Below are 25,415 nucleotides of genomic sequence, written 5' to 3' on the forward strand. Positions count from 1 at the left end.
ATGCGATGAGTATAAATAAATAAGCTAAACCACGTTAGCTAATTTTAGTAATTTATCTAAAAAAAATAATATATAAGAATATCTTTAAATGTATAATTCTAAACATGCATTAAAAATCAGGAGCAGACAGCCGTGAACGAATAATGGCAGATTCGACGGCAGTTCACGGTCGAGTCTTGAATCTTATCCTACGCGCAATTATAAGTCGTGCGCACGTTAGCAGCAGCAGCCCTTTCTGTTAGACACCGCAACGCGTGTCGCCTCGCCGCCTCGCCGCGTCATCGCTCGTCCTCTTCCTTCAGCCCTTTTGGTTTATCGTCACCGCCATTACCTGTTTTCTCTTTCTCTTCAACTTCTAGTTCTAGGGTTTCCTTCCTACTGCTCTTTCTGTTACGAATCTGAACTTTCGCAATGGGTTCTATCCCCGATCCGGACGGCGAGTTAGACGAGTTACTACCGGCTCCGGGCTTCGATGAATTTCAGAGGCAGACCTCTCTGATGACGAGCTGTACTCTTCTCTGGAAGGAGCTTTCTGATCACTTCTCCTCGCTCGAACGAAACCTCCAGGACAAGTCCGACGCGCTCAAGCGCAAGATCCAGACCCTGGACTCCCAAACCGAGCAGTCCCTGCAGGTTCTGGAGACTCGGGAGGTCACGATCGACGGCTCGGTCTCGATCGCGCTGAAGAAGGTGGAGACGGCTCTCACTGCTCTCCAGGACAAGAAGGAGGCCGTTTGTGAAGGCGAAGTGGATGATCTCCAAGGCTTGTTGCTGAAGCTGCGATCTTACTGTGTTAAGATGAATTCCGAGGGGCTTTGGAGGTTCTTGGTTGGGAAGAAGAAGGAATTGGACTCGTTGAGGGTTCAATTTCCGGTGGCGTTGAGTGAATGTGTTGATCCGCCGAGGTTTGTGCTGGAGGCGATCTCGGAGGTGTTTCCTGTGGACAAGAGGGAGGAGAAGGGTGGTGAAAGAGGGAACGATTTGGGCTGGGCGTGCGTTTTGTTGCTGGAGTCGTTGATTCCGGTGGTGGTGGACCCAATTTTAGGGGATTCGAGGCTGCTGGTGACGCCGAACATGAGGAAACGGGCGGCGGAGATGGCGGAGACGTGGAAGGCGAGCTTGGACAGCCGTGGTGGAATCGAGAATATCAAGACTCCCGACGTGCATACTTTTTTGCAGCACCTAGTGACATTTGGGATTTTTAAGAAGGAAGATGTTGATTTGTATAGGAAGCTTGTGGTCGGGTCGGCTTGGCGCAAGCAAATGCCGAAGCTTGCTGTATCCGTAGGACTCGGTGATAAAATGCCTGGTAAGTTTTAACTTTGAGCTTTGTCTTTTTTTATTCAATTTTGTTTTGCCTTTGCTTTTGTGCTCCAAGTAGAACCAATGTCTCGTGTAGTTTAGTGCTTCTTATCACCAATCTTTGGCGGAAAATAGATGCTTATTAGTATGAATTTTCCTACTTTGTGTTGTTTAATGCTTTGGGAGGGGGATGGAATGAAAATGGATGGAGAGGTTTTTCTTTCTTTGGGAGAAACGATAGTAATAGAATGCAATAAGAATGGATGGAAAGGCTTCTCTTTTGGTAGAGACCATAGTAATGGAATGGAAAAACTTTTCATTTATTCTCCTCCGAAACCTCGTTTTTTTGTCTCCTCGCAATCAGGGAAGAATGGATGGAAAACTTATGTCTATTTATAACATCAATAGTTTTTCAAAAGTTCAAACTTGTAACTTAATAAATTTAGAAGGATCAATTGTCGTTTGTTGTTTAATATTCTTCCATTATATTGATTTCCATTGCTCTCCCAAACAAGAAGAAACATTTTCCATTACTTTTTATTATACTCTCCCAAAAGGAGAACGTGTTTTCCATTCCATTACTCTCTCTCCCCCAAACAAAGTCGAACTAATTTGATGACTTCGGGCTTGGGGCAAGAAAGAACAGCTAAATCCAAATGGGCTTAAAGTTTAAGTGCTTGTGACTTCGGCATTTATGCCATGGGTCTAAGATTCTTTCAGGGAAATTGTACATGAAACCATCCACAATATTTTATTAACTCACTTAAAATAAATTAATAATGAAATTTCTAATATTTGTTTACTATGTATAAAATTGATTACAAAAGATCCGTATGACAAATAGTGAATCTTGCTATCACAGAAAATGTGGGATGTTTTCATTTTAACCATCCTACTTTAATTCTATGGTAACATCCTCATTAATCTCACCATCTTTTTGGATGGTTGACCCAAAATATATAAACTAATCTTTTCTTGGTAATAACTTGATCTTCTTGTTTTACTGTTGCACCTTCATTGCTTGTATGTTTACTAAAATTACAGTCCATGTCTTCGGTTTTCAATCTGCTTAGAATTTCTTGATTAAAAATGATCTCACTGTTACATACTCTATTTACATAAAAATGTGAATGTATGCTACTAGATGGGCACATGGTCAGTGACAGGCTCCACTTGGTTTCATTCCTGTTTGGCGAAGTTGTGTACTTTAATGTACTTCTTTAGTTATATGATTTTGGATCTACAGCTTTAGAGTGTTGCCTCTTCTTTGTTTGTTCATTGTGGGTGACACATTGCGCTGGCATTGGATGGATTGATTTTTCTTTGGTTTCCGTTCATTTCTTCCTCTTGTGGGTTGTATAGTATATCATGAATATTGATCAACTAAACTGTTTTTAAGGGTTCTGGTATAAGAAACATATTTTAGTTTCCATCCCTTAGTAGTTATTGTAAAATTCTATATCCTTGTACTTGTCAATGGAGAAAGGCCACAACAAGGCATCTTGTCGATTGGAAAATAGAAGTGAATTAGGCCTTCCTTGGTTAGTGGCTAAAGAATATTGACCCTTACTTCTTTTAGTGTGTGAAAAGTCTATTTGAGTCTTTCTTGTCCTGTGCATGTTGCTGTCATGACCCAATATTGTTCATGCACAAAGCATTTTTAAATAAGCGTCTTTCAACAGAGTTGAAGTCTCAAAATAGTATAAATTACAGCTTTCCTTTTTCTTTTTAGTTTCCTGACCTTCGAAGCAGGAATGCTGAGTTTCCCTGCTTGGGGTGTGAAATCTTAAGATTGGTCTTCAGATAGAAATTACCTACTTTCTTTGACATAAATAGTGCGTTTGTGCCTTTCTATTTTATGGCTTTCTGCTGTTTCAGGATGCTTTACTTTTTAAACAAAATTTTGTTGCTTCAGCCTCTCAAGTACTGTCCATGTGACAGATGAGAAAGTGACCATGGAAGTCAGGCTGTTTATTAGCTTAGTTTTTGTATTTTTTTTTCAGTGCACCTACATCTACTAGCATGATCTTGTATTGGCACTGGAACAAAAGGTGACTCAGCTAAGAATTGTCTAACAAACAGAGCTGATATAATGATTTTTTTTTTTGTCAATCTATATTTGCTAGGGACTGTGCCTTTGATTTTGCCAGTTGATTTTTCATTGTGGCCTCTCTGTGTTCTTCCTACAGCCTCTTTCAGTTTCTAACAATGGAGCTTGCTGCTAATTTGAATGAGCTTCTGCATTTGAAACAGATGCATAAATCTAGTGGCATGCAGAATTGACATTTAAAATTGCTTGGCAATTTTTTTTTAACTCTTAGTTTCCAGAGAAGTATGAAGTAATTCCTTAAAAGTTATTGCAGAACTTGTTTGATCCAATAGGATCCATAAAAATGAGTGGTTAAAAGTGGAATTATGTTCCTCCCAATTATTGAAGTCACTGGAAGCCTGCAATAAAGCTTATTACCATTAGATGTTAATAAGATAGGGCATAGCATCAGTTTGTGAAAAATGAAAATCATAAGAAAGGGATCATTAAACTTTGACTGAGGTGGATAGGATGATAGTCCTAAAATGACTATGTACTTTTATTCATGTGAGGTTGATGATTTGAGTAATTTTTTTGTGTCTTTGAAATTGAGTTGCTAGCACAACCTTGGGGAAGATATGGCTTTCACAAAGTCTAAAAGCAATCAACCAAATGAGCTTGTGCTTTAATTTGCATGTGAGGCTTACATACATGGAGTTTGAGTTTTAGAGAAGAGAGTTATGCATTAAGACTTGTGGTGGAGATATTGGGATTTTTGTGATTATAATTGAATTGTAATCAAGGATTTGCACTAAGCTCTTACCTTTTGTCTAGTGATGGAAGAATTCTCATAGCACACATAAGAAGAGTTTTCTTGGTGTTTTTATTTGCAAGTGATATTCTCTTAATAGATGAGGTTAAAGAAGTCTTGAATACTAAGTTCAAATTATAGAATGATAACTTAAAATTCAAAGGCTTTAAATTAAGCAAGTTCGAAACCGAATATATGAAATGTAAGTTTAATATAAACAAAATTCGTGATGATGGTGCAGATTAATTGTTTGTTCAAAGAGAGTGAGAGATTATTGAGGATGTTAATGACAGCATCAAGATTGAATGATTAAAGTGGAGAGGTGCTTCGAATATATTATGCAATTGTAAGATCTCTTTTAAATTGAACGAGAAATTTTATTAGATGGCTATAAGATTAATTTTATTCTATGCATGAAATGTTGGGTAAAGTGATAACATATTCAAGATACGAGATTATCTATAGTGAAGTTGGGAGTGTTCCAATTAAAGATAAAATGTGATTAAAAATGTTTGAACATGGGAGAAGGCGGCTAAAAGACACGCCTGCAAGAAAGTGGACAGAATAGGAGAAAGTTGTAGTAGAAAAGGTAAAGTAGGATAAAACAAAATTTGGTGAAAACTCTTAAGGCGTAATATGGGATATAATGAACTTGTAGAAGATACAGTCATAGATAGAGATGATTAAAGAGTTAGAATTCATGTGGCTGACCACCTTACATGATGGTATCGAGGCTTGTGAGGATGATGATATAATTTGTCCATGTGAGCTTGTTTGTCTAAATGTGGTGTAATGTTACTGGTTTGTATCAGCTTCAATGCCATGCTAATTAAAATTGTTCATTTCCTGGCCTTTTATGGGTTTTAACGGAAATGGCCTGGCTGACTTATTGCTGGTGTGTTTTTTTGTGAAATTTACTTCCCAAAGCATGTCTAATGCCTTTCTTATGGCCTACTGGATACTTTTGGATGTAATTTAAGGTTAATGCTGGGGGATTTGTGACCAAGTTGGAATGCTTGTGTGCAGATATGATTGAAGAATTAATCAGCAGAGGTCAGCAGGTTGATGCTGTGCATTTTACTTTTGAAGTTGGCCTCCAAGACAAGTTCCCTCCTGTTCCATTGCTCAAGGCTTTCCTGAAGGATGCCAGAAAAGCTGCAGATTCTATTTCTGAGGATCCTAACAATACTGGCCGGGCTGCGGTATTTATCTATTTTATCCCTCATGATATTTTTGTTTCGCTAGCTTATATCTTCTCAGTTGTAGGGGTTGGTTGACAACGCAAACCATTTTCATGTTTTCATTTATCGTGTTCATTTTTAGTTTTTTGTGTTCAATTTTTGTTTTTGCCAGAAAAATGAAAATTGCATGATATTTGATAACTTATTATATCTTATGGAAATTAAAAAACAAAAACATGAAAAGATATTTGTTACATTCATCTATATATTTGTTAAATTAACCATCTATTGAGGGTGGTAATTTCCCATTAAAAAAAGAAACAAAGGGCGGTAAAATTGGAAATTCCCCACCATTTCAATGCATCAATCACTTGCCTTGTTATATTATTATGATAAATTATTATTTATGATAAACAATTTCAATTGTATTAGAATATTTTAAAATGATTTTGAATTATATCATTAATGACAATTTTAAAATAAATTTTAGTTAGCTAGTTTATGTTTAGAATAATGCTAGGAGTCATGACTGATGGCAGTGTCATCAGTTATGTGGCACATTTTCATTGGAAGAGGCTAAGGAGACCATGTGCCATTGTTTTATCTACCTAGCAAAATCCTCCAACGAGGATGCGACACATGACTGACTCTTAACATTACTCTTATATTTATCAAGATTATTTGTGTCAAATTTTAAAATAAATTTTAGATAACCAATTTTTCATACAATTTAAGTATTATCATCCATTTTTATTCTATTAGCATCATGATGAATATAGTATTGCTAGTATGAATCTTACAACATTATAATTAACATCTTTATTATAATAGTAATAATGATGATGTTATCTAATTATTACTGGTAAATATAATAATTTTGTTAATAACATGATATTAATTATATATTACAATAAAATCTTCATAATACATTTAATAATACTAGTGAAGAGATCGAATGGACTTAAGTATATAGCGAAAGAAGTGGAGGAAGACTAAGAAAAATTTGGTGTGATATATAAAAGATAAAGTCAGATGAAAAGTGATTGACAAGTTATATTTTATGTAGCCAACCCTACATAGTAGGATAAAGATTTGATATCTTATTGTTGTACTATTATGATACTAGTGTTTCAATATTATTAATAGTGGCAATGTAAGCACATTTTTTTCAAATGGTGACATTTTCTGAAAACAAGTGAACTTGAGCTTGCTAATCATTTCTATCTAGGCTATATCTTGTGAAAGGTCTTTATAACTAAATACCTAAGAGTTTCCTATCAAGTTTTTTCTTGGTCGTACCTATTTCTTTTGCTAAAAACTTGTTCATTTCTATCCAATTTCCTCACATGAGTCCCCTTGGTTTTTTTCTCACATGACCAAACCATCTTAATCATCTATCATGCATCTTCCACAGGAGCTACTTTAACCTTATTACGAATAATCTCATTCTTAATTCTAACTTGCTTGCATCATGCATATTTTTACTAAAAATGTTTTTATATGGCATCATTCACAAATTAATGGTAATAAGGTCACAATTGAAACGTTCACAAATTCAAATGGGCCCATAGGAAGTGGATTTCTTTTATTGTTTCCAAATTTTGTTCTTTCTTAGCTTTGTTCAAAGAATAAAAATCTAAGATGATTAAGGGAACCATTCTACTTTGCTTGCTTTTTTGGGATGTAATGTTAGAAGCCTTCTCATTTTAATTTATCTTCTTTTGTCAATATTTTGGGTGTTGTACATGCCCACACTTACAGGTTTAGATGGTACTTTTGTTTTCTGAAAGTTGTATAATATTTACCCCCTTTAAGCAGGCTGTCATTCATTTCCGCATGTAGTGACCTTTTTGCTGTGGATCTGTCTTGCTCTACAGAAGTTTGATGGTGAAGCAGTAGAATTCTATATTGATCTGTTTCTCTTTGATTAAAGGGATTCTTACGCTCTAGGCCGCATGTAATTCTATGTTTTCCTGCAGCATCTTGCTGCCCGCAAGGAGCAGTCAGCACTTCGGGCTGTTATCAAGTGCATTGAAGAGTACAAACTCGATGCAGAGTTCCCTCCTCAAAATCTTAGGAAGCGCCTTGAACAATTGGATAAAGTCAAGAGTGACAAGAAAAAGCCAGCAGCTGTCCCTGCCAACAAAAGAACACGGGCAAACAATGGTGGCCCAATGCCGCCTGCAAAGGCTGGCCGCTCGACAAATGCCTATGTGTCATCTTTTCCTGCGGCTCCCACATACATCAGGTCCCCCTCACACGCTCAATACCCTGCCGGGGTTCCTGTGTATCCTGCAGGCCCTGCCATGTATGGCAGCCGGAGCCCTCCAGCCAGCCACTATGCTTACTCACCAGAAGCGGCCTCTCCTCCCCTCACTGGGTCATATCCATGTGCTCCAATAAGCTATACTCCTTATGCAGGTTATGCCAATGGTGTCGCACCAGCGTATCAGCAGGCCTACTACCGATAGATTAACTTCCGGAAATGGTGACACTGATATGATGACTCTAATTTCTAAATGTTGTCTAAATGGTTTGTAATCACTAACCTTTTAATGGTAGCGGTATCGTCTGTGTGTTGTTAATCTGTAATCCTGATCTTCATCCTGCATCTTGACTTGTCAAGGACAGGTTCTCATGTTTCTAATGTTTATTAAACTTGTAGTACTAGGTGTTTGTGCAAATTAATTAAGAGAGCTTCCTTAACAAAGTCTCTTGAGTACTACTGCATTTGATGCCGTGTCATTGCATGGAAGATGCATTCTCTTCTTCCTTCTTCCGCTCTCTTAACCTCAAGTTGCAAATGCTCTATCATGAGAATCTTGATTGTCAGTCAGCAAAGTTGAGTAGGTTCTGTGATCAGACCAAAAGCAAAAGAATCTGTTTGATGCCTTGCGTCTGATAGAGTACGTGCTGGTGGTTTTTTAGCCCCTATTATTAGAGGAGCATGATCGTCCATCCTATTTGGTCTCCAGTTTGAGGTCTTGTATGGCAATAGAAATGTGTGTTCCAGCATAATGGTTGGATCTCTATTATGTTTTTGTTAGAAAAGATGGTATCTTTCTCATAGAATCTGGGGGGATTGTGGGATGGGTTAAGAGCTGCTCCTGCTCTTGTTTGGTCAAGAAAGGGTGCAATTTTCAGTTCTGTGATTGATTGAGCCACAGTTACTGTTTAGTTGGATGCTTGTGGGAAACATGTTACGATATGCTTTTCAAATCCCCAGAACAGAAGAATGCCCTGTGGCTGTATTTTCAAACTTGGTGAAAACAATCAAAATGTTGTCACCTTTTGGATTGCCACGTCATTAATAATCTACTAAAGATGAATAATATATATATTTTTTCTTAACCCTCTAGTGTAGCAGCCTAGCAGGCTGCAGCGGTAACTAAAGTAAAAGCTAACTAAGAGTTATTAAAGGGGAGGAGAATTACTGAATTAGAAACAAATTAAAGTTATCAATTTTTATTTCTAAATGAAAATAGAAATTGGGAAAAAACCAAAATTAATAATAAAAAAAACTTTATATATTGAGAAGTGAGAACAACCGCCACTGTTTCTCCTTCTCTGTTCTTCTTCTTCTTCAATCGGTCATTCTGTGTCTCGTCGCTCTTGCGTTAGCTACACTACTGATAAGGAATGGTGCATCGTGAAGACAATGTATTGTTGCTGACGGAGATCGCCTGCAACTGAGATAGACATCCAGCCAGCTCCGGTGCCTTCGCCGTTCGTCTCTGCCTCTGCTTTAAGCACAACGGATGTGCTCTATCCTTCGCTCTCGTCTGCATCCATGCTGGTATGTCTAGCTCCGTTAATTCTTGTTCTTTTTTTTATTATTTTTTATTTTTTCTGGTAGTTCCTGTTCTGAATGAGAACAAATTTGGTGTCAGGATAAATCACTTATTCAATTGGTTGTAAGAACAAATTTCGTGTCTTTAGTTGGCCCTTTTTGTTCCCTTAGCTGGATTCGTATGATATCATCTCGTTGAATCCAAAATAGAAATGGCTCTGGGTGGACAAAACGCTGTCGCATATCAACTATTTGATGAAATGCTCCTCTGAGTTACGCCCGCTTCAGTCATACCGCACCTTAGTCTTGCCGTTCTTTCGTGTCCTCCAGCAGGTGAAAGATCTTCTGTTAAGAACCCAAATGGCATTAATGTCTTTGAGAAGAATCGCCAACTTCACGCCAGCGGTGAATTTTCATTCTCTTTCAAGAATGCTTTGTTTTTCTTCTAGTTCGCGGACATTTTTTGACAATGAAAATGGAGGTGGAGCAACACAATCACCATTGATCAATAATGAGGGAATTGGAATTGCCAGCAGTGGGGCTCATCTTTCGACTTTGTTTTCGCGAGGTACAGCTCATCTGCAGGGTTGCAGAATTGAACTTGTAGATGACGAGGCGTGGCAGCTTTCATCAGGTTTAGCTGAGGCATGGAGAGGAAGAAATAGGGCACCTGAAGGAACTGGTCTGGTTACTGAAGCTGTTGATGAGGAGATGGTTACTTCCAGCTTGCCTAGCGAGGATGATCCAAACTTTGATGAGATTGATGATATGAGAATCAGAGGAAGCCTTTTCTATAAGATTGATAGAGATTCCAAAGAATTTGAGGAATACAGTTTTGACTTCCATGGCAAAAAACAGACAAAGAACAAGCAAAACAGGAAAGAAAGAGAGAACTCAAAAGGTAAGTTGGCATCTGAGGCTGAAAAATCCTCTAAGAACAAAGAAGAGCAAAAGGAAACCAGAAAGAGGGAAAATGCAAGTTATGATTCCGTTACTGAAGGTAAGGGCTTGCCCAAACTTCTTAAGAATGACGTTCTTAATTCTTCACTACATGAAATGGACAGTTCTTGTGGTGGGAAAAGGGAAAGGGCTCTCACCTTCAATCAACTTACGGCTCCTTACCATGAACCATTTTGCTTAGACATTTACCTAACGAAGGGATCTGTTCGTGCCTGCATCATTCACCGGGCGACTAGCAAGGTTGTTGCTGTGGCTCATTCAATATCCAAGGACATGAAGTTTGACCTGTCATCAGTGAGGAACGCAACTGCTTGTGCTGCAGTGGGACATGTTTTAGCCCAGAGAGCATTGGCTGATGACATCCATAATGTGGTTTACACACCAAGGAAAGGGGAAAAATTGGAAGGGAAGCTTCAGATAGTACTTCAATCCATCATTGATAATGGTGTTAATGTGAAGGTTAAGATCAAGCAAAGAAAAGTAAAGAAAGGTACTCGTTCACCTCTGCCTTAGCCCTTAGGGTCAGTGTCCTACTTCTCAGCTTGATCCGGTTCAAAAACCTGCCACAGTTTCATATTTCATTTGAAAGTTGTGGTTCTCATTGTGTTATTGGAATCGTTAGTGTGGACAACTTTGTTTAAAAGTAGGAGAGAAGAAAACAACTAGGAATTGCCCAATTTCAGTCTGAAGTTCTGCTAGGAAGTGACCTGCCAAGAAGTAAGAACAAAAGGGACTCTAGAAAGGAAGAGGGCATACTAATAATGTCATAACAAGATGAATTTTTCATGGTCACAAATCCATTTACTGGCTGGGTTACCTACTACTAGAGTTGGCAAATGGCTGGGTGGCCCATGGGCCCGGGCGGCTGGCCCACCTCCCAGCCCAATCCGGCCCGGTACTGTAGCAACAGGCTGTGTAGGCTAGTGCTTTGTGGCCCACAGCCCAACCCACCAAAAATGGGCTGGCCCACCAAAATAGTCTACTAAAATAGAGGTGGTTCATCAAAATGGCCCGGCCCGCCCTGGCTTGTTTATTAAGGGCCATAGGGCCGTGCCGGGCCTCCATTTTCCATTGCCTAGCCCAGCCCGCCTCCCTGCAGGTCAAATTCGGTCCAGCCCACAAAATGGGTGGGCCAAGCGAAAGGTGGGCCTGGCTGGCCCGGTCCTGCCCATTTTTCATCTCTACCTACTACCTAGTTATGTCTGTTTAGTTAATTAGATGCTATATTAAAGGGGACTTTTTTTTTTTTCCTGGTTCCATAAACTAAAGGTTTGTAGGATCAGGGATATGGGAAATGTTTATATCCGAAAATATTATTTAGATGTGAAATTTTAACATTTAGTCATTAAATTTTAATTTTTGTAAATATTTGATTTTTTTAAACATTTTTTAAATCAAATCCTATTAATAAGGGGACATATATTCACTAAAAAGGTGAGTACTTTCAATGGTTAAAAACTCCTCAAACAAAGGGATTGCATAATCGTTTATCATATTAGCCCTAAAGGGCCAACCCTGGGCCGTTGATTTACCTATAGGCCTGCTTGGTGGGCCTTGTTGGGCCTTACACTGAGTGTGGTTTAACAGCATATTTTTGTAGTTGAGAGGTTTTTTTTTTTTCTTTTTTTTTTTTGGCTTCAATCATTTGTCATTTTGCATCAATAGTTGAGAAGATGTTATTGGGACTGAACTGAAGCCAGTCCCAACGTTCAGCAAATCCAAGCATATCTGACACAGAATTTACTGTCTACAGTCGAAAAGGGCTACGGATAATTTGTCTTCCTTTAAGCAACTGTTTAGACGAACCTAGTTTCATGTTGAAGCTGTTTTTCTTTCTATTTCTTTTTCTTTTAAAATTTACAGTCACTATTTTTCTTTCTTAGATAAATTTGTGAATACATATAATAACTTACATATCTCATGTATCAAGTAGGGATGCAATTGAGTCGAATTGAGCTGAACTTTATTGAGCTCCGACTCAATTCATAAAGACAAAAAAATACTAAGCTCGAACTTGAATAGAGTTTGAAAATCTGTTCAAGCCCGAGCTTGATTTATAATAGTCAAATTTGAGCTTGGCTAGCAAGTAGCTTGTTTAACTTCTGGTGAGTTGAGTTTGAGTTCGAGCTCAAGCTCAAGACAAGATTTTGGAAATTGCAAGAGAAGTAAGAGAATAACAAGAGAAAGGGAGAACAATGACAATGCTAACAGTGGCGAATGGTAGAGGAGGCGGTAGCAGAGACAGTGCTGGAGGTGAGGAAGGCAATGGCAAATGGCAGAGGCTACGAAGGCTACGGAGAAGGATGGCAGTGTCAACAGAGGTAGTGGAGACAAAGGCGATCGGCAATGTCGACGGCAAGGGGACAAACAACGGTGAAGGTAAAGAAGACAGTTGAGATTTAAGAAAAATGGAGAATGAAGGAAGAGAATGGGGATTAAACCCCAATCTTGTGTAGAGACTATTTCATCTTTATTTCTTTTTCTATTAAAAAAATAAATTTAAAATTTAATATATTTATAAGTGAGTTTATTCATAAATTTTTAATCGAGTATATTTATAAATATCTAATCAAGCTAATTTATGAGACTTAATGAGTAGAGTTTTACTGAATTTTATTTCAATTTATTTACAAATTAACTTTTAAAATTAATCTCAAATTAAACTCATTTATCTTAACAAAGTTAAAACATTTTTATTGAATCCAACATATAATTCATGAACAATTTGACTCATTTGCGAAAGTATGGTCAAAACAGCACAACAGTCTCTAGTATGGTATTTCTTGAATTTACGTACCAAAGGGTTCTGATATAATAATAAAAGGGTGGTGTAATCATAACAAAAAATATAATAAAATGCGAAGAAAAAATAAACGAGAGACAGTGTAATTTGGGCATATAAGGCACCTATGGTCTTTAATTGGGTAGACTGTTGAGTCATAGAAGCTACCTTACGCAAATGAGCTGTGATTGGGCTGTAATGGAGTGCGATTTTCACTATTTCGCAGTACCCTTGATGATATCCGCAGCAGAGGCGTCTGTGGAAAGAATGTGTGCATCAAGAGCTTCTTCATTAATAATGGGTCATATTTGATTTGATTTGCTTTGCTATGACCCATCATTGAAGATTTGACAATCTTTATCTTTCTTTCTTTATTTTTTTTACTTGGACTTATGTATGCGTGTGTGTGTGTGTATATATATATAAATAGATGGATAGATAATTGATAGTCCTGTCCTGTTGTAGCAGTCCTTCGTTTGATTTGCAGAGAGTTTGAATCACATTAGTACTACAAGCTTTAATACTGCTTGCAGCAGTGCTAGCCAGTATCTGGGTTAGCTAGCTAGCTGGGCCAGTAGGTTTCTTTCAGCATTGGGATTCCTTCTTCCCATGGTGGGGCATCTCTGACCAATTAATGTAATCTTTCGTATTTAATTAATGGTTTAATTTAGACCACTTTACGTGTTTATTACTTATAGATTAAGTGAAGCAAAAGCTTGAACCTTTTTACATAAAACACCACCATTATCTATATATATATATGTATTTGTATTAAGGAAACCATTAATCTTATTATATATGTGAAGCAGGCTAATGAATTGACCCTTAACTAAATAATTAATTCTATATTAAAACCGAACAAGAGAAAAAGGACAATTAAGAGGGCTTCCCTGAATGGGAAAGGAAATACACAACTTTATATGTATAGTAAACTCACAGGTCTTTTTGTCGCATAGCAGGTGATACAGTAGTGGCAAGTAAGATTGTGTTCAAACAAACAAATAAAGGAAAAAGTCAGATTTGGTTCATGCACGTTAAATTACCCATGAAATGTGGCAGCTGCCTCTTGAAACGTTGAAAAAGGGTTGCCCTGAATGTCAATGCAAAGGATCTCACAGATTTTAGTGTCATTATCACTTAGATACGAGGGTTAATAGTTAATATGTTTAATTCATCCAAACATATATTCTTGTCTGTTCCAGCATATATATATGCCGTCAACTATTGATGAACACACACACGCACTTTTAACTAATATCATTTCCCATATATACATATAGTTGTTAATCCAGGGTTCGATCCAGCATATACCAGCAAACTAATAATATTGCGATGAGTTGATTGGGTAGGAAGGGCCCAGTCCACTTCGCAAATTTGTTATTTTTCATAGCTATATAGCTAGCTAGCAATCTTATACCATGATATCCAAACCCATGAGCGCCATATTATCAATTATGTTGCCCCTGCTTCTTGGGACAACATGGCAATTGACGCAGAAAAGAAGGTGCATGTAGTTTGTTGTAATAATAATTAACAGCTCCGCCATAACCGTGCATATAATTATATATATATATATAGGGTTAGGGCGCTACTTATTAGTCTGTAGGAGAAGCTACCAGACATGTCAATAGGACCCAAAAAGTTATCTTAAAGTCCGTCCCACAAGACAAAGTTCCCAATAATTTTGTACTTTCGCCAATTAATTAAGAAACATGGGCTGTGGTTCGTGTATATAGTGTGCTTGTATATATATATATATATATGTATGTATATTCTCCATGTTTGTATATTTGTCTTATTATCAGGACAATGAAAAAAGATATCTGAAAGCATTGAGGCATATGCATTTGGTTTGGTTCTGAAAATATTTGTTTACAAGATTCTCGAAACAAACATGAAAATGATGCCAAAACTGTTCAAATAACAAAGAAGAAATTTCTTTTCCCTTGAGTGAAGGGGCAAGATTACATACTACGCAAGGGACATAAGATCCTATCCAATTCCCTGTTCTCTGTTTACCAGGTTTGACAAAAAAACTTAATATTAACAACTATAACTGAAAATCATGAGGTGATCGTGAGCTTTCATGTATAACAATGTCATCATCAATCCTTAATTTGCCCAATAAACACATTACAAGAGCCCACAAGTGTTTTTAGGATGTAATAAAAAATATTTAAGACTCATGAAACCTGAACATGAACAGGAATCTCTCCGGGCTTAATTACCAATTTTATGTATATCCCATCAGACTTAAAACAAAAAAATAAGATCCAATGGTTCATTCCCCCAAGGAGTTTTGTGGAGAAATCAAGCAGAAAGATCAGAAAATAGGAACGCATACATGAAGATTCAAGACATGATAATATGCCGCCACGCTTCCCTTGGTTTTTTTATTCAACAATTTGTTTTTCTTCGCTTTTTGTCTTCAAAGATGAGACATTTTCCCCCTCCGAATTAGACAAACAGTAGCCCATAGACAAAATAAAACTAAATAAACGAAACGACCTTATTACATTAATAACCTTCGTCGAACATCTGACCTCCGGCGGCCGTCGGCCGACATCAGGGACATGACAAGGTCAGAGAAAGCACTAGCAATGAACTTGTGGCTAGACTTGGGGTTTAGGGTCAGGTAACACAAGAGAAGCTCATGAGATATCTCAATTTAGCTGTGACGTCCGTTAACCGACGGGCCTCCACCATCTCCAGCATGGATTGTCTGAAGTCCCGGTACGGGTCCGGCGTCTCCGTGTGGACGGCGACGCAGCCGGCGAGTGGTGGGTAGTCGAAGAAGGGTTGGAGTGTCTCCGGCGACTGGAGGATGGAGTTGGAGTGGCCGGGGGAGGAGAAGAAGAAGCGTTGGGAGGCGAAGACGGTGGCGAGATCCAGAGGGGAGTCGGAGTCATCTGCGGCGGCGTCGGAGGAAGAGAAGAAGTCGCCGGAGGTGGTGCTGATTAGGGTAGATGCTGATGGATATTGGCGGTGATATTCATGATCTTGTTGTGAGCTGCTGCAGGTGCTGAAATTTGTGGAGAAGCACTTCAACTTGTTGCAGCAGACCTGGAATCGCTTCCAAAATATGCTCCCCATTTTGAGAGAGAGAGAGAGAGAGAGGGGGAGGGGGGTATCTGCATCTGTGTCTGTATCTGTTCTATATTTAGTGTTGGCTGTCTATATATGCATGCATGCGCATTATCAGGCTTTTTGTACATTGTAAATGGTACAAGTATGATGATAAGAAAAGAGTATAAATATTATTGTTATATACGGACCATGTGAATAGTATCTGCGTTATGTATCAAGATTAGATTTTTAATTATTACATATCTTCCATTTGTCCATATGCATGCATGAGCCCATTTGGTAATTAATCTTCTCCCCACTTTGAATGTGTTTGTACCCAAATTAATGCTAAAATGGCATACTTGAAAGAAAACAAAAAACATATATATATACACAACAGTAGTTTTCATACAAAACCCAGCCAAAAACAAAGTCACTTTTTGTTACCCAACACGGAAGAAGAAAATGACAAGACCATGGACAAACAAGCATTATTATATAAATATATAGCATACAACGTAGTGTCGCTCTTAATCAAGTCCTCTATCCATCAGAGTTCACATGGCAGTGGCCTTGGCCTGCTCGTTGAACCTAGCAGCTGTAGCCACCGATTCCGCCACTCCCCCCGGATACGTCGTCAGATTCGGGTTGCTCCTCCTCTCCGCGCTGCTCACCGCCCGCGCGTCCTCTCTCGTCACCACCTTATTCCCCGGCAGCTTCGCCGTCGCATCCTGAACTCACCCCCCATTAATTAAACATGAAATTTTGATCATAAATCCAACAAATTCTTAATTACACTTACTAATCTTGTTGACCGGATAGTTTAGAAAAAAACTTTATTAAGTGTTGCCGATTATGGTACCTTGAGAACATCAGCGAGCTTGACCTTGTCCTCGTCGCTGTCCACGGCGGTGTTATACGAAGCCGCCGACTGCGCCGCGGCCGCAACGCCGCCGGGAGTTATGATATTGATGCCGGTGGCTCTCGCCTCCGCCGCCCGTAAGGCGGCGGCATCGCTCTGGTTCACCGGCTTGTCGCCCACCACACTTGCCGCTGCTTCCAGAGCTTCGCCCATGGTTATTTGCGACTGCAAAGCGGTTGCTGGAGCGGTCCCCTGTTGCAGCGGCGTGGCGTCGTAGTATTGCCCCACAACCTATACATAGAAGCAGCCCGTTTTTAATTTTGTTTTTTTGTTAAATACCCCATTCATTTAAACCAATTCCTAGTGCCCCCAATCGTCTTCTTATATGACGAAATCATATAAAAAAAACGTAAGGTGATACCTGTCCGGAGACCGATTCAGTTATGACGCGGGTTCCCTGGTAGTCCGTGGCCGTGACGTTCATTTCCCTATCGCCGGTGACTGCGGCTGCGTCGCGGGGGCGAACCAGCCCAGCTCTTTCATTAACTGCAGCTGCACTCTGCATGACTGCTGCTGGTCCGCCCCTCTGGACCTCCCCAAACATAGTGGTCTCCGCCGTCTGCATCACGGCAGCATCTTGCGGTGCAATAGGCTTCTCGGCGAGGTCGCCGGTGACCGAGAAAACGTCACCATACTTGATGGGCTCTTGTTCGACGTAGTCCTGCGGTCGACGGGGCTGTGGCTGGCTCATGTCTATGGCGGCGATGTTGGTAGGGTTCCGGCAAGATATGAGGATCGCTGGATTGTGCGTTTAAGTTGGTGATGACGAGAAGTTGAGGGAGGGGGTTTATTATAGCTGAGAAACAGGTTTTGACGCGTGGGTATGCGGTGACACGTTTCCGTTCTTAAGTAGGTCAGCTGCATCACACGTGGCAACTCGAGAGCTGAGTTGTTTTACAGTGGGCTGTGTAACTCTCTTACACGTGGCAGTTTGAAAGGTGGATATGCTATCAGAATGACAACAATTGGTCATCAATCGCTTCGAATGTAATTTTGACGAGAATTAATCTACAGTGCCCGACACATCTGCTGATTGAAGGGCTCCAAAAAGGCAAAAATACCTTCATTTAAATTGTAAATTTGCAAATCCTCCATCGCTTTGCCTCTTCCCTCTCTCCTCTCTTTCCATGGCAGATTATGTAATTGTTAACTGTTGTTGTCTTTTATTGCCTTCTTGTTGTCGCTCATCGATTGTCATTACATCTTCTCTTCATTAATGATACAACACTGATCAGCGAGATGATAAGACAATAATAATAAGACAACAACGACAAGGTAAAGACAGTGCTAATTGGTGATTACATCAACAACTATGAAAAGAGAAGAGAGAGGTGGGAAGATAAGAGAGATGAGAGAGTAAGCGGGTAAGGCAATGACAAAATTTGTAAATTTATAATTTGAGTGAAAATATTTTTATTTTTTTGATACTTTTGATAACCCTTTCATTCTCCTTCTATTGATGATATAGCAACGGTCAGCGAGACGATAAGACTCTTAATCGCACAACACAACACATGAATAAACTTGTGTTATAAAATTTAAAGGTATAGGTCACATTACTAAAGCGATCTTAGTAAAATTCGAGCGACATGTAAATAGTTGACAAATACTCTCAAGTTATAAAATTCACTCATTTGAAGTAAGAGAATCAATAAAAATAACACAATTTTACCCTAAAGGTAACATAGATAACCTGTCATACTCGTTCAAGAGCTTAGAATATCACAAAGTAGTAGATTTAATTCGATCTTCATACAAAATTTATGTCTATCTTAGTAATTAAAGTTACGTTCTCTTTATTTTTTAATTTTTAATTTTAATTTTTAAATTCATTTTTAATATTTTATTTTAGTAAACTGTTTTTAAAAAATTAAAAACGCATTCTTTTTGTAAAATTATTTTTCAAAACAAAAAACTAAAAAATGTATTCTTTTTTAAATTTTGAAAATAATTTTTTAATAATATTTTATTAAATAAATTTAATTATTCAAAAAATTAAAACTATTTAATTTTGAATAAATAAATAAATTAACTTGAAAAAAACCTAGCGAACGAACTGAAATCAGCTCGAAATTCCGATCAATCAGACTTCAATCGTGCATACTACAACTCAAACCAGACAAAACAAGACCAAAACCCTAACTACAGTACAGGACTTGAAATTTAAATTGAGAACTCAAGTCAAACAATTCCTCACATAGGGCTCCAGTATATCAAAAACCTATAATGTCTGGCTCAAAACCACTATCGGAGTGAACAATTCATGTATATGCATATGTATATATATATATATATATAGAGAGAGAGAGAGAGAGAGAGAGAGAGAGAGAGAGAGAGCGAACGTCTTTGAACTGGATGAGGCCGAGGTCGCCGAGATAGGCGACAGTGTCATGGGCAAACTCGATGGGGATGATGAGCTGAATTAGTTGCATCGAATCGGAACGGAGCAGATCCATCAGAGGACAACAGCCTCCTCCGCCACCGTGCTCAGCCATCTTCGCAACTCTTCTTCAATAGTCGTGCCCCACTCTCTCTTATCTCTCTCTCTAATTGTTCTCACATGTCCTGCCGAGAAGAGAATACACGAGTTTTTCAAGTATGGACTTCGTTTTGGATAAAACACTTTGGATTTTTTTATAATTTTTTTTATTTTTAAAAATAACAAAGTGAACATATTTTTATTATTTAAAAAAATTAAAAATTAAAAATAATTTAAAAAAAATACTTCTTAGAAAAGGTAGGACAATCTGGGCCTATAATGTTTAAAATATCGATTTGAATCCTAATGCCCTATTTTCCATTCTCATGACATCAATTTGAATCAACTGTAACCTGTATTACCTAGAAACGGAAAGAACATAAAATTAAAAATTGATAAAAATTTTTAAGGCTAAGAGATCAATCAATTTCTAAATACGCCACATTCACTATTTCATATAATTTGATGGTACCTCCACAATATAAACCATCAATTTAATGAGATAAAAGGCCTCTAAATAAACCAATGTACTCCTCCTCATTTAGGAAAGACGTCACCAAATTAAACATACTTCCTAAATAATTAATGTTAATGATTAGAAATCAAGAGAAATGAGTTGTTGTCATCACATCCTATATTTGTCTTTTCTTTCTTCTTGTAACATTACTCATGTAAACAAACAAGAAATTGCAATCTCTTTTGTTTAATCATTCCCTTCCCTGAATCTGCAAACCAAAATCACCAAGTACGTTGCATTGAGCATGGCCGCATATCTAATTAATGCTTTTTAGGCTATAAAGCATATGCATGCAGCAGAAAGGCACAAAACTGAACCAGCATTATATAAGCACTACGGGGCAGCACAGTTGCATACCATTTCACATCCAAATTCAGGGACATCTGGTTTTCCTGCCCTTATATTTAAATTTATATATATATATATATGTATAATTTTTGTTGTTCCACGCCTACGGTGAAGAGCCCAGCTTATTGTTCTGAAGCTTACATGCTAGCAACCTCCAAACCATTACCTGCAAGTGAACATAACAAGAGTGTGATGAATATATGCAGGGACAGATGTCTATATCGAAGAACATCAAGAAGAGCTCTGAATTTCTCAACCCCCTCCCGGGGGGCTTGAATACCCATCTCTGACTCTATGTTATCCAACACTTGGGATACCCTCCCCTAACCCTCAGAAAGGTTAGGAGAACCTAGTGCATAGTGAACACCCTTTTACATGTACCTCACACTTGACATTTTAGATAGGACATGGGATATCTGACCAATATACTCGTTGGGCATGCTTTCGATGAAATAGTTCTGTACTACTGATTTCTTTTTATCAATTCAGCACATAAACAGTTAAAAGGCGTCACCAGACTGCACAGGGCAACTGCATTGTGAGGGTCGCAGGAGGGTCCACGTGGCAACGCATTGCAGGAGGGTCTACATTACATAGCTTCAGTCTGACGCCATGGCATTTGGCAGTGAAGAAGCTATGTGAAAGAAACAAAAATGGGGGAGGTGGTGTCGAGAGCTTACCATCTGGATCAAAGAAGAATACTTGCTTGGTCTTTCCATTTGGCTGAGTCACCTGGTGCGTTTCAATTCCCTTTTCCTGCACAAGAGAACCTCTGTTTTATACAGAGAGGCAATGAAAATTCTCCAACCCAATGCAAATTGGTGGTCCTAACTACAGGAGGCATAACCGTTTGCAGTAGTTCAATAATTTGCAGTCCATTCTCTTCCCCTGGAAGATGTGCAATACACGGAAGACAATCAGGCAACCGCCTGCAGATATCATATCCTCAATCAGTGGCGGAGCCAAGGAAGAATTTTAGTCCGGGCCAAGGGCTAATTTTAGTCCTGGCCAAATTATAAAAATTATAATTATTCATACTAATATATATAAAAAATTGAAAAAATAAAAAAACCAGCTGGGGCCAAGGCCCCAGCTGGCCAACATGTGGCTCCGCCACTGTCCTCAATATCATCATTACCACAAGTTAAAGCTCCCCAAGGTTTCCCTTAAAAGCTCATTTCCAATCCCGGTTCTTAAGAATAAAGCCTTCCAACTAAAAATTTTCATCTAGGCTGCAGCAGCTATTGCACTTCTAGTACACATTACCATAATGCTGCAACAAGGACTACCCAAATGGGACATGAAATAATGGCAACAAATGGGACATGTAAAGTTATAACAACCATCGGCAAAAACTCATATAAAATTTACCCAAATTCACACCCTTTTCTGTAAAGTTAACAAAGGAAACCTCTGTTTGCAAGTCAAACTCAAGATTTCAACAACAAAGTCTTGCAACAATCATATAGAGTTGAGCTGGATGGGTATTGGCCAAATCCTTACTTTAAAACTCTTAGGATTGGACCATGCACATCAAACACATCAATCAAGAGAAAACTAGAGACAAAATTTAACATAGTTTGGCCACAATGCCTACCTCCATGATCCAACAAAAACAGCATAATCAACTCAATATGGAGTTTTCTACACAAAAAAACATAAAAAACAAACAAAACCCTCATACAATATCGTTTTGCATGAATAAAACTGAAAACCATCTCAATTCTCACAATTCCATATAACTAATCAATCACACCTGTGACTCCGGTTATCAAAGTGTAGGGCACACTCTAAACACCCAAATTCAATAATCGGACTACATCATCCATCGGATTACTGATCAGCAGTTTATCAACAACTTAACTAGGGGTGCCTAATCATAGCCGACAATTCTAAAGGGATTAATTCTTCAATACATATCTACATACGGAACTTTATCTGAACTTTATCTGAAGACCCTTGTCTGTATTAGAAATGAGTTTGAGTTATCCAACAAAAGCTTACTGAAACATCCAAGAACCCCAGAGCCCAAAAAAATTACACAACACAGGTAATCATCACCTGTCGCCTCCATAACATACATCTTATAGAGGCAGAGAAACAAGGAGGAGAAAACATAAATACCTTGAGGGTTTGAACAAAGGAATCGAAATTGGAGACGGAGAAGCAGATATGGTGGCCTCGGCGGAGATTCTTGGGGTCAGCTACGGCAGAGGTGGAGCTCCAAGGCCCTTCAGGAAGGTTGGTCTCTGGGTTTCTTTCTATGAGGTGCAGAAAGAAAGAGCCGCCCAATTTCAGCCATATCACGTTGAATTCAAACTTGGGGCTCTCCACTCGCTCAAACCCAAAAATCTGCAACCAAAACCAACAACTAATTTTAAGAAATAAACAGGATTAACGGGAGATGGGTGTTGATGGGTCCAATTGCCTCCTGATAGAAATTGGCAAGCCGGTGTATGTCGGAGGACTCTCTGGATACGTGGTTGAGGGTCGCCCCTTCCGCTGCAGCCATTTTCGGAGCTTCGTTTGCTGCTTCACGTTTGTGGTAGGTACGTTCGCTTATCTCCTACTGGAGTCCGCTGCAAATCTACCTCTTGCCTCCGCCAATGTCACAAATTCCCAAATGCCAAATCCATCACGCAACGCAAGAACGAAAATAATTAAATTGTGATTCCACACATTTATCATAAAAAAAAATTATAATTATTACACATATTTTTTATACAAATAGTTAAATATTTTTAATTTTTTATAAAAAATATATATAGGATACATTTAAAACTTCTTATTATAAAATTCATTTTCAAATGAGTAATATGATTTTTATTTTCTAGATAATTATTATCTAAAATTAAATTCTAAATAATACAATTAAAGACGTCTTAATTTTAAGAAAAATACTTTTTGTATAGTGAGGGTATCATCATAAGTGCTATGACGTGTTTGATAATATAAAAAATACATAAAAAATGTCACATCTAATGAATTGAATTCTATCTTTTGTATTTAACACATTATATTTTTCATAGAATTAAATTTCATGATACAATCATTAAAACATGTTTTTGCCTCTTTTGTATGAAAAATTCCATCTAAGAGGAGATGATTTTTGTTTTCCATGCAAGTTGAAAAATATTTCTTTTCTAACTAAATGCTATCAAACTCACTCTTAGATGCATAAATGATTAAAATATTCTTCCAAAAACTATAAATTTATTTTCTCTGTCCTTGAGTGCCTCATCTTTCCTCTTTCTCTCTTTCTTTCCATGGCCACTTGTTGCAGTCGTCGGTCATCGCTTTTCTCTCGCCGTTTTCATCTCACCACCTCGCCTCACGTTGACCGCTGAGAATCCTCTTTCTCTGCGATGGTCAACGCAAGGTGATGCAGCAATCTACGCAAGGTGAGGCGGTGAAAGAAAGGCGACAATCGTGGAAAAAATGGGAGAAAGATGAGATGGGAGGTAGCCAAGGGCAGGGGAAGCAAATTTGTAATTTTTGTGAGGGTATTTTGATCATTTGAACGTCTGGGTGTGTAAGCTTCACTGTATAAGTAACATCAAATTTATTTTTAGATAGATGAACTATTGCAGTTAAAAGAATCTGATAATCAATTTAAATCATTAAAATCACGGGTCGACTCGATTGCACCACAACAATAAGGTCACAAATTATTTTAATTTATTTTGTCTTTTTTGATTTTTTTCAATTGGTTCAGTTTTTTCGAATTTATTCAATTTTTGGTTTGTTTAACCTTTTAGTTTGTTCAATCGGTTCATTCAATTTTTTACATAATTTCAGTTTATTCAATTTTAACATTTCTATAAATTTAATAATCGAACCAACCAAATATTCATATATAAAATTTTTAAATTATGTCCAAATGATGGTCCAGGAGAGAAGGTAGGGGAATGGAAAGAATAGTTTTTCTTTTTTATTTTTTCAAATAATAGAAAGTTAATAAACCTTACATCACTTATTTTACCCTTATATTCCATTTCATTCTCTATCTCTTATTTCTCACAAACATAGCCATAAAATAGGAAGAACAAATATGCAAATGAAAAAAATAAATAAAATTAGCCTAATTGAACAATCGACCAACACACACCCACAGCTACCCCAAAGAAGTTGGGTGTTTAGTCATCCGTTAGTCACACAACCACAAAACAATTTTACCATTCTCTCTCATCAAAAAAATAAATAAATAAAAGTTCCCAATTCATGTCTTAGGGGAATTTAAGCCAATTCTAATAGCATCATCATTAATATAATCCAAAGTAAAAAATTTATGTTTGTATTTATATGAAGAGCCTTACTACAGAGTCCGAGAGAATTATCAAGGGCCTTACAGAAAGGGAGTAAAAAGATAAAATTGTCCCCTCAAATTTTGCAAATTTGCAAAACCCTGCCCCTGCCCTGCTCTCTGCTCGCTCCCCTCTCATGGCTGCGCCTTCGCCTCTTCGCGATGTCTCGTCGTCTCGTTGTAGTCACCTCACCTCCATTGCATCGCTGCCATCCCTGCCTTTTCTCGTCTCATCGACGAGGTGAGGGCATGCGGCGATGGCAACGAGGCGCTGCGAAAAGACGAAGGCAGCGGAGGGACAACCATAGGAAGGGAGCGAGCGCAGAGAGCAAGGCAAGGGCAGGGCCTTGCAAATTTGTAAAGTTTAAAGGGATGATTTTGTCTTTTGCCCTTTCTCTGTAAAGATAACCCTCTTGAAACCCCCCCCCCCCCCCAAAAAAAAAAAAAAAGATTTTTCCATATATGAGAGGTCAAACTAACATCAATTATCCCCCAAGATTTTTCCATATATGAGAGGTCAAACTAACATCAATTATGATAAAGAAGTCAAATCATAAAATCTATTACATATGGTGAAGAGAGATTGTGATGGAGATCTTCAAGATAAAGTACCCAAATCATTGAATTGTGCAGCCTGCCAGGAGTGGCATAGCAAGCAAGGAAGCATTACCTTGACCAAACACATAGAAGCCTCACAAACCCTAGTTCACAATAACACTAATAATGGTAAGATTAGTTTGCCACAAAAATAAACTCCATCACATATATGTTATCTGTCTATTCATTAGATTTGTTAGCTAAATTTCAAGATAACCCTATATTTTTAAAAATAAAAAGATGTTCGCCCGATTAAATAGAAATATATTTTTAAACCTTGTAATTATAAATATATATGCCGAGATATAATTTTGTACGTAATTTATAA

General features: G+C 38.1%; 4 protein-coding genes and 1 pseudogene across 6 annotated transcripts; 2 read left to right on the forward strand and 3 right to left on the reverse strand.

The window, feature by feature from the left end:
* The first annotated feature begins 221 nt into the window (after positions 1 to 221).
* On the forward strand, positions 222 to 8,011 carry LOC127811406 (FRIGIDA-like protein 4a). The gene is made up of 3 exons (XM_052351247.1): positions 222 to 1,309; positions 5,169 to 5,344; positions 7,303 to 8,011. The coding sequence occupies exons 1-3, from the start codon at positions 412 to 414 to the stop codon at positions 7,792 to 7,794; spliced, it is 1,566 nt and encodes a 521-aa protein (XP_052207207.1). The 5' UTR covers positions 222 to 411; the 3' UTR covers positions 7,795 to 8,011.
* Positions 8,012 to 8,854: 843 nt separating this feature from the next.
* On the forward strand, positions 8,855 to 12,587 carry LOC127810903 (uncharacterized). 2 transcript variants are annotated; one of them, XM_052350495.1, is made up of 2 exons: positions 8,855 to 9,119; positions 9,214 to 12,587. In XM_052350495.1, exon 2 carries the CDS (start codon positions 9,369 to 9,371, stop codon positions 10,584 to 10,586), a length of 1,218 nt encoding a protein of 405 aa, XP_052206455.1. In that variant the 5' UTR covers positions 8,855 to 9,119; positions 9,214 to 9,368; the 3' UTR covers positions 10,587 to 12,587. The 2 variants fall into 2 exon arrangements, with proteins under 2 accessions (XP_052206455.1, XP_052206456.1); XM_052350496.1 differs by having other exon boundaries at positions 9,444 to 12,587.
* A 2,597-nt stretch (positions 12,588 to 15,184) lies between these two features.
* LOC127812132 (transcription repressor OFP12-like) lies at positions 15,185 to 16,178 on the reverse strand (annotated as a pseudogene).
* Positions 16,179 to 16,309: 131 nt separating this feature from the next.
* Positions 16,310 to 20,004, reverse strand: LOC127812131 (late embryogenesis abundant protein D-34-like). 2 transcript variants are annotated; one of them, XM_052352459.1, is made up of 5 exons: positions 19,186 to 20,004; positions 17,905 to 18,046; positions 17,205 to 17,790; positions 16,784 to 17,074; positions 16,310 to 16,652 (listed from the first exon to the last, which is right to left on the reverse strand). In XM_052352459.1, exons 3-5 carry the CDS (start codon positions 17,532 to 17,534, stop codon positions 16,479 to 16,481), a joined length of 795 nt encoding a protein of 264 aa, XP_052208419.1. In that variant the 5' UTR covers positions 17,535 to 17,790; positions 17,905 to 18,046; positions 19,186 to 20,004; the 3' UTR covers positions 16,310 to 16,478. The 2 variants fall into 2 exon arrangements, with proteins under 2 accessions (XP_052208419.1, XP_052208420.1); XM_052352460.1 differs by having other exon boundaries at positions 17,905 to 18,051.
* A 137-nt stretch (positions 20,005 to 20,141) lies between these two features.
* LOC127812133 (uncharacterized) lies at positions 20,142 to 22,829 on the reverse strand. The gene is made up of 4 exons (XM_052352462.1): positions 22,616 to 22,829; positions 22,312 to 22,539; positions 20,868 to 20,943; positions 20,142 to 20,353 (listed from the first exon to the last, which is right to left on the reverse strand). The coding sequence occupies exons 1-4, from the start codon at positions 22,697 to 22,699 to the stop codon at positions 20,325 to 20,327; spliced, it is 417 nt and encodes a 138-aa protein (XP_052208422.1). The 5' UTR covers positions 22,700 to 22,829; the 3' UTR covers positions 20,142 to 20,324.
* Positions 22,830 to 25,415: the final 2,586 nt, after the last annotated feature.

Source organism: Diospyros lotus, chromosome 10 (assembly GCF_014633365.1).
Source record: "Diospyros lotus cultivar Yz01 chromosome 10, ASM1463336v1, whole genome shotgun sequence".
Lineage (NCBI taxonomy): Eukaryota > Viridiplantae > Streptophyta > Magnoliopsida > Ericales > Ebenaceae > Diospyros > Diospyros lotus.

Excerpts from the sequence above, each read along its gene's own strand:
- LOC127811406 (XM_052351247.1), top strand. The coding sequence starts at position 412 with ATGGGTTCTATCCCCGATCCGGACGGCGAGTTAGACGAGTTACTACCG. Across the intron at positions 1,310-5,168 it reads ACTCGGTGATAAAATGCCTG|ATATGATTGAAGAATTAATC; the intron begins GTAAGTTTTAAC and ends GCTTGTGTGCAG. Across the intron at positions 5,345-7,302 it reads ACAATACTGGCCGGGCTGCG|CATCTTGCTGCCCGCAAGGA; the intron begins GTATTTATCTAT and ends GTTTTCCTGCAG.
- LOC127810903 (XM_052350495.1), top strand. The coding sequence starts at position 9,369 with ATGAAATGCTCCTCTGAGTTACGCCCGCTTCAGTCATACCGCACCTTA.
- LOC127812131 (XM_052352459.1), bottom strand. The coding sequence starts at position 17,534 with ATGAGCCAGCCACAGCCCCGTCGACCGCAGGACTACGTCGAACAAGAG. Across the intron at positions 17,075-17,204 it reads CTGAATCGGTCTCCGGACAG|GTTGTGGGGCAATACTACGA; the intron begins GTATCACCTTAC and ends TTCTATGTATAG. Across the intron at positions 16,653-16,783 it reads AGCTCGCTGATGTTCTCAAG|GATGCGACGGCGAAGCTGCC; the intron begins GTACCATAATCG and ends GGGTGAGTTCAG.
- LOC127812133 (XM_052352462.1), bottom strand. The coding sequence starts at position 22,699 with ATGGCTGCAGCGGAAGGGGCGACCCTCAACCACGTATCCAGAGAGTCC. Across the intron at positions 22,540-22,615 it reads TTGCCAATTTCTATCAGGAG|ATTTTTGGGTTTGAGCGAGT; the intron begins GCAATTGGACCC and ends TTTTGGTTGCAG. Across the intron at positions 20,354-20,867 it reads ATTCTTCTTTGATCCAGATG|GTAATGGTTTGGAGGTTGCT; the intron begins GTAAGCTCTCGA and ends GTTCACTTGCAG.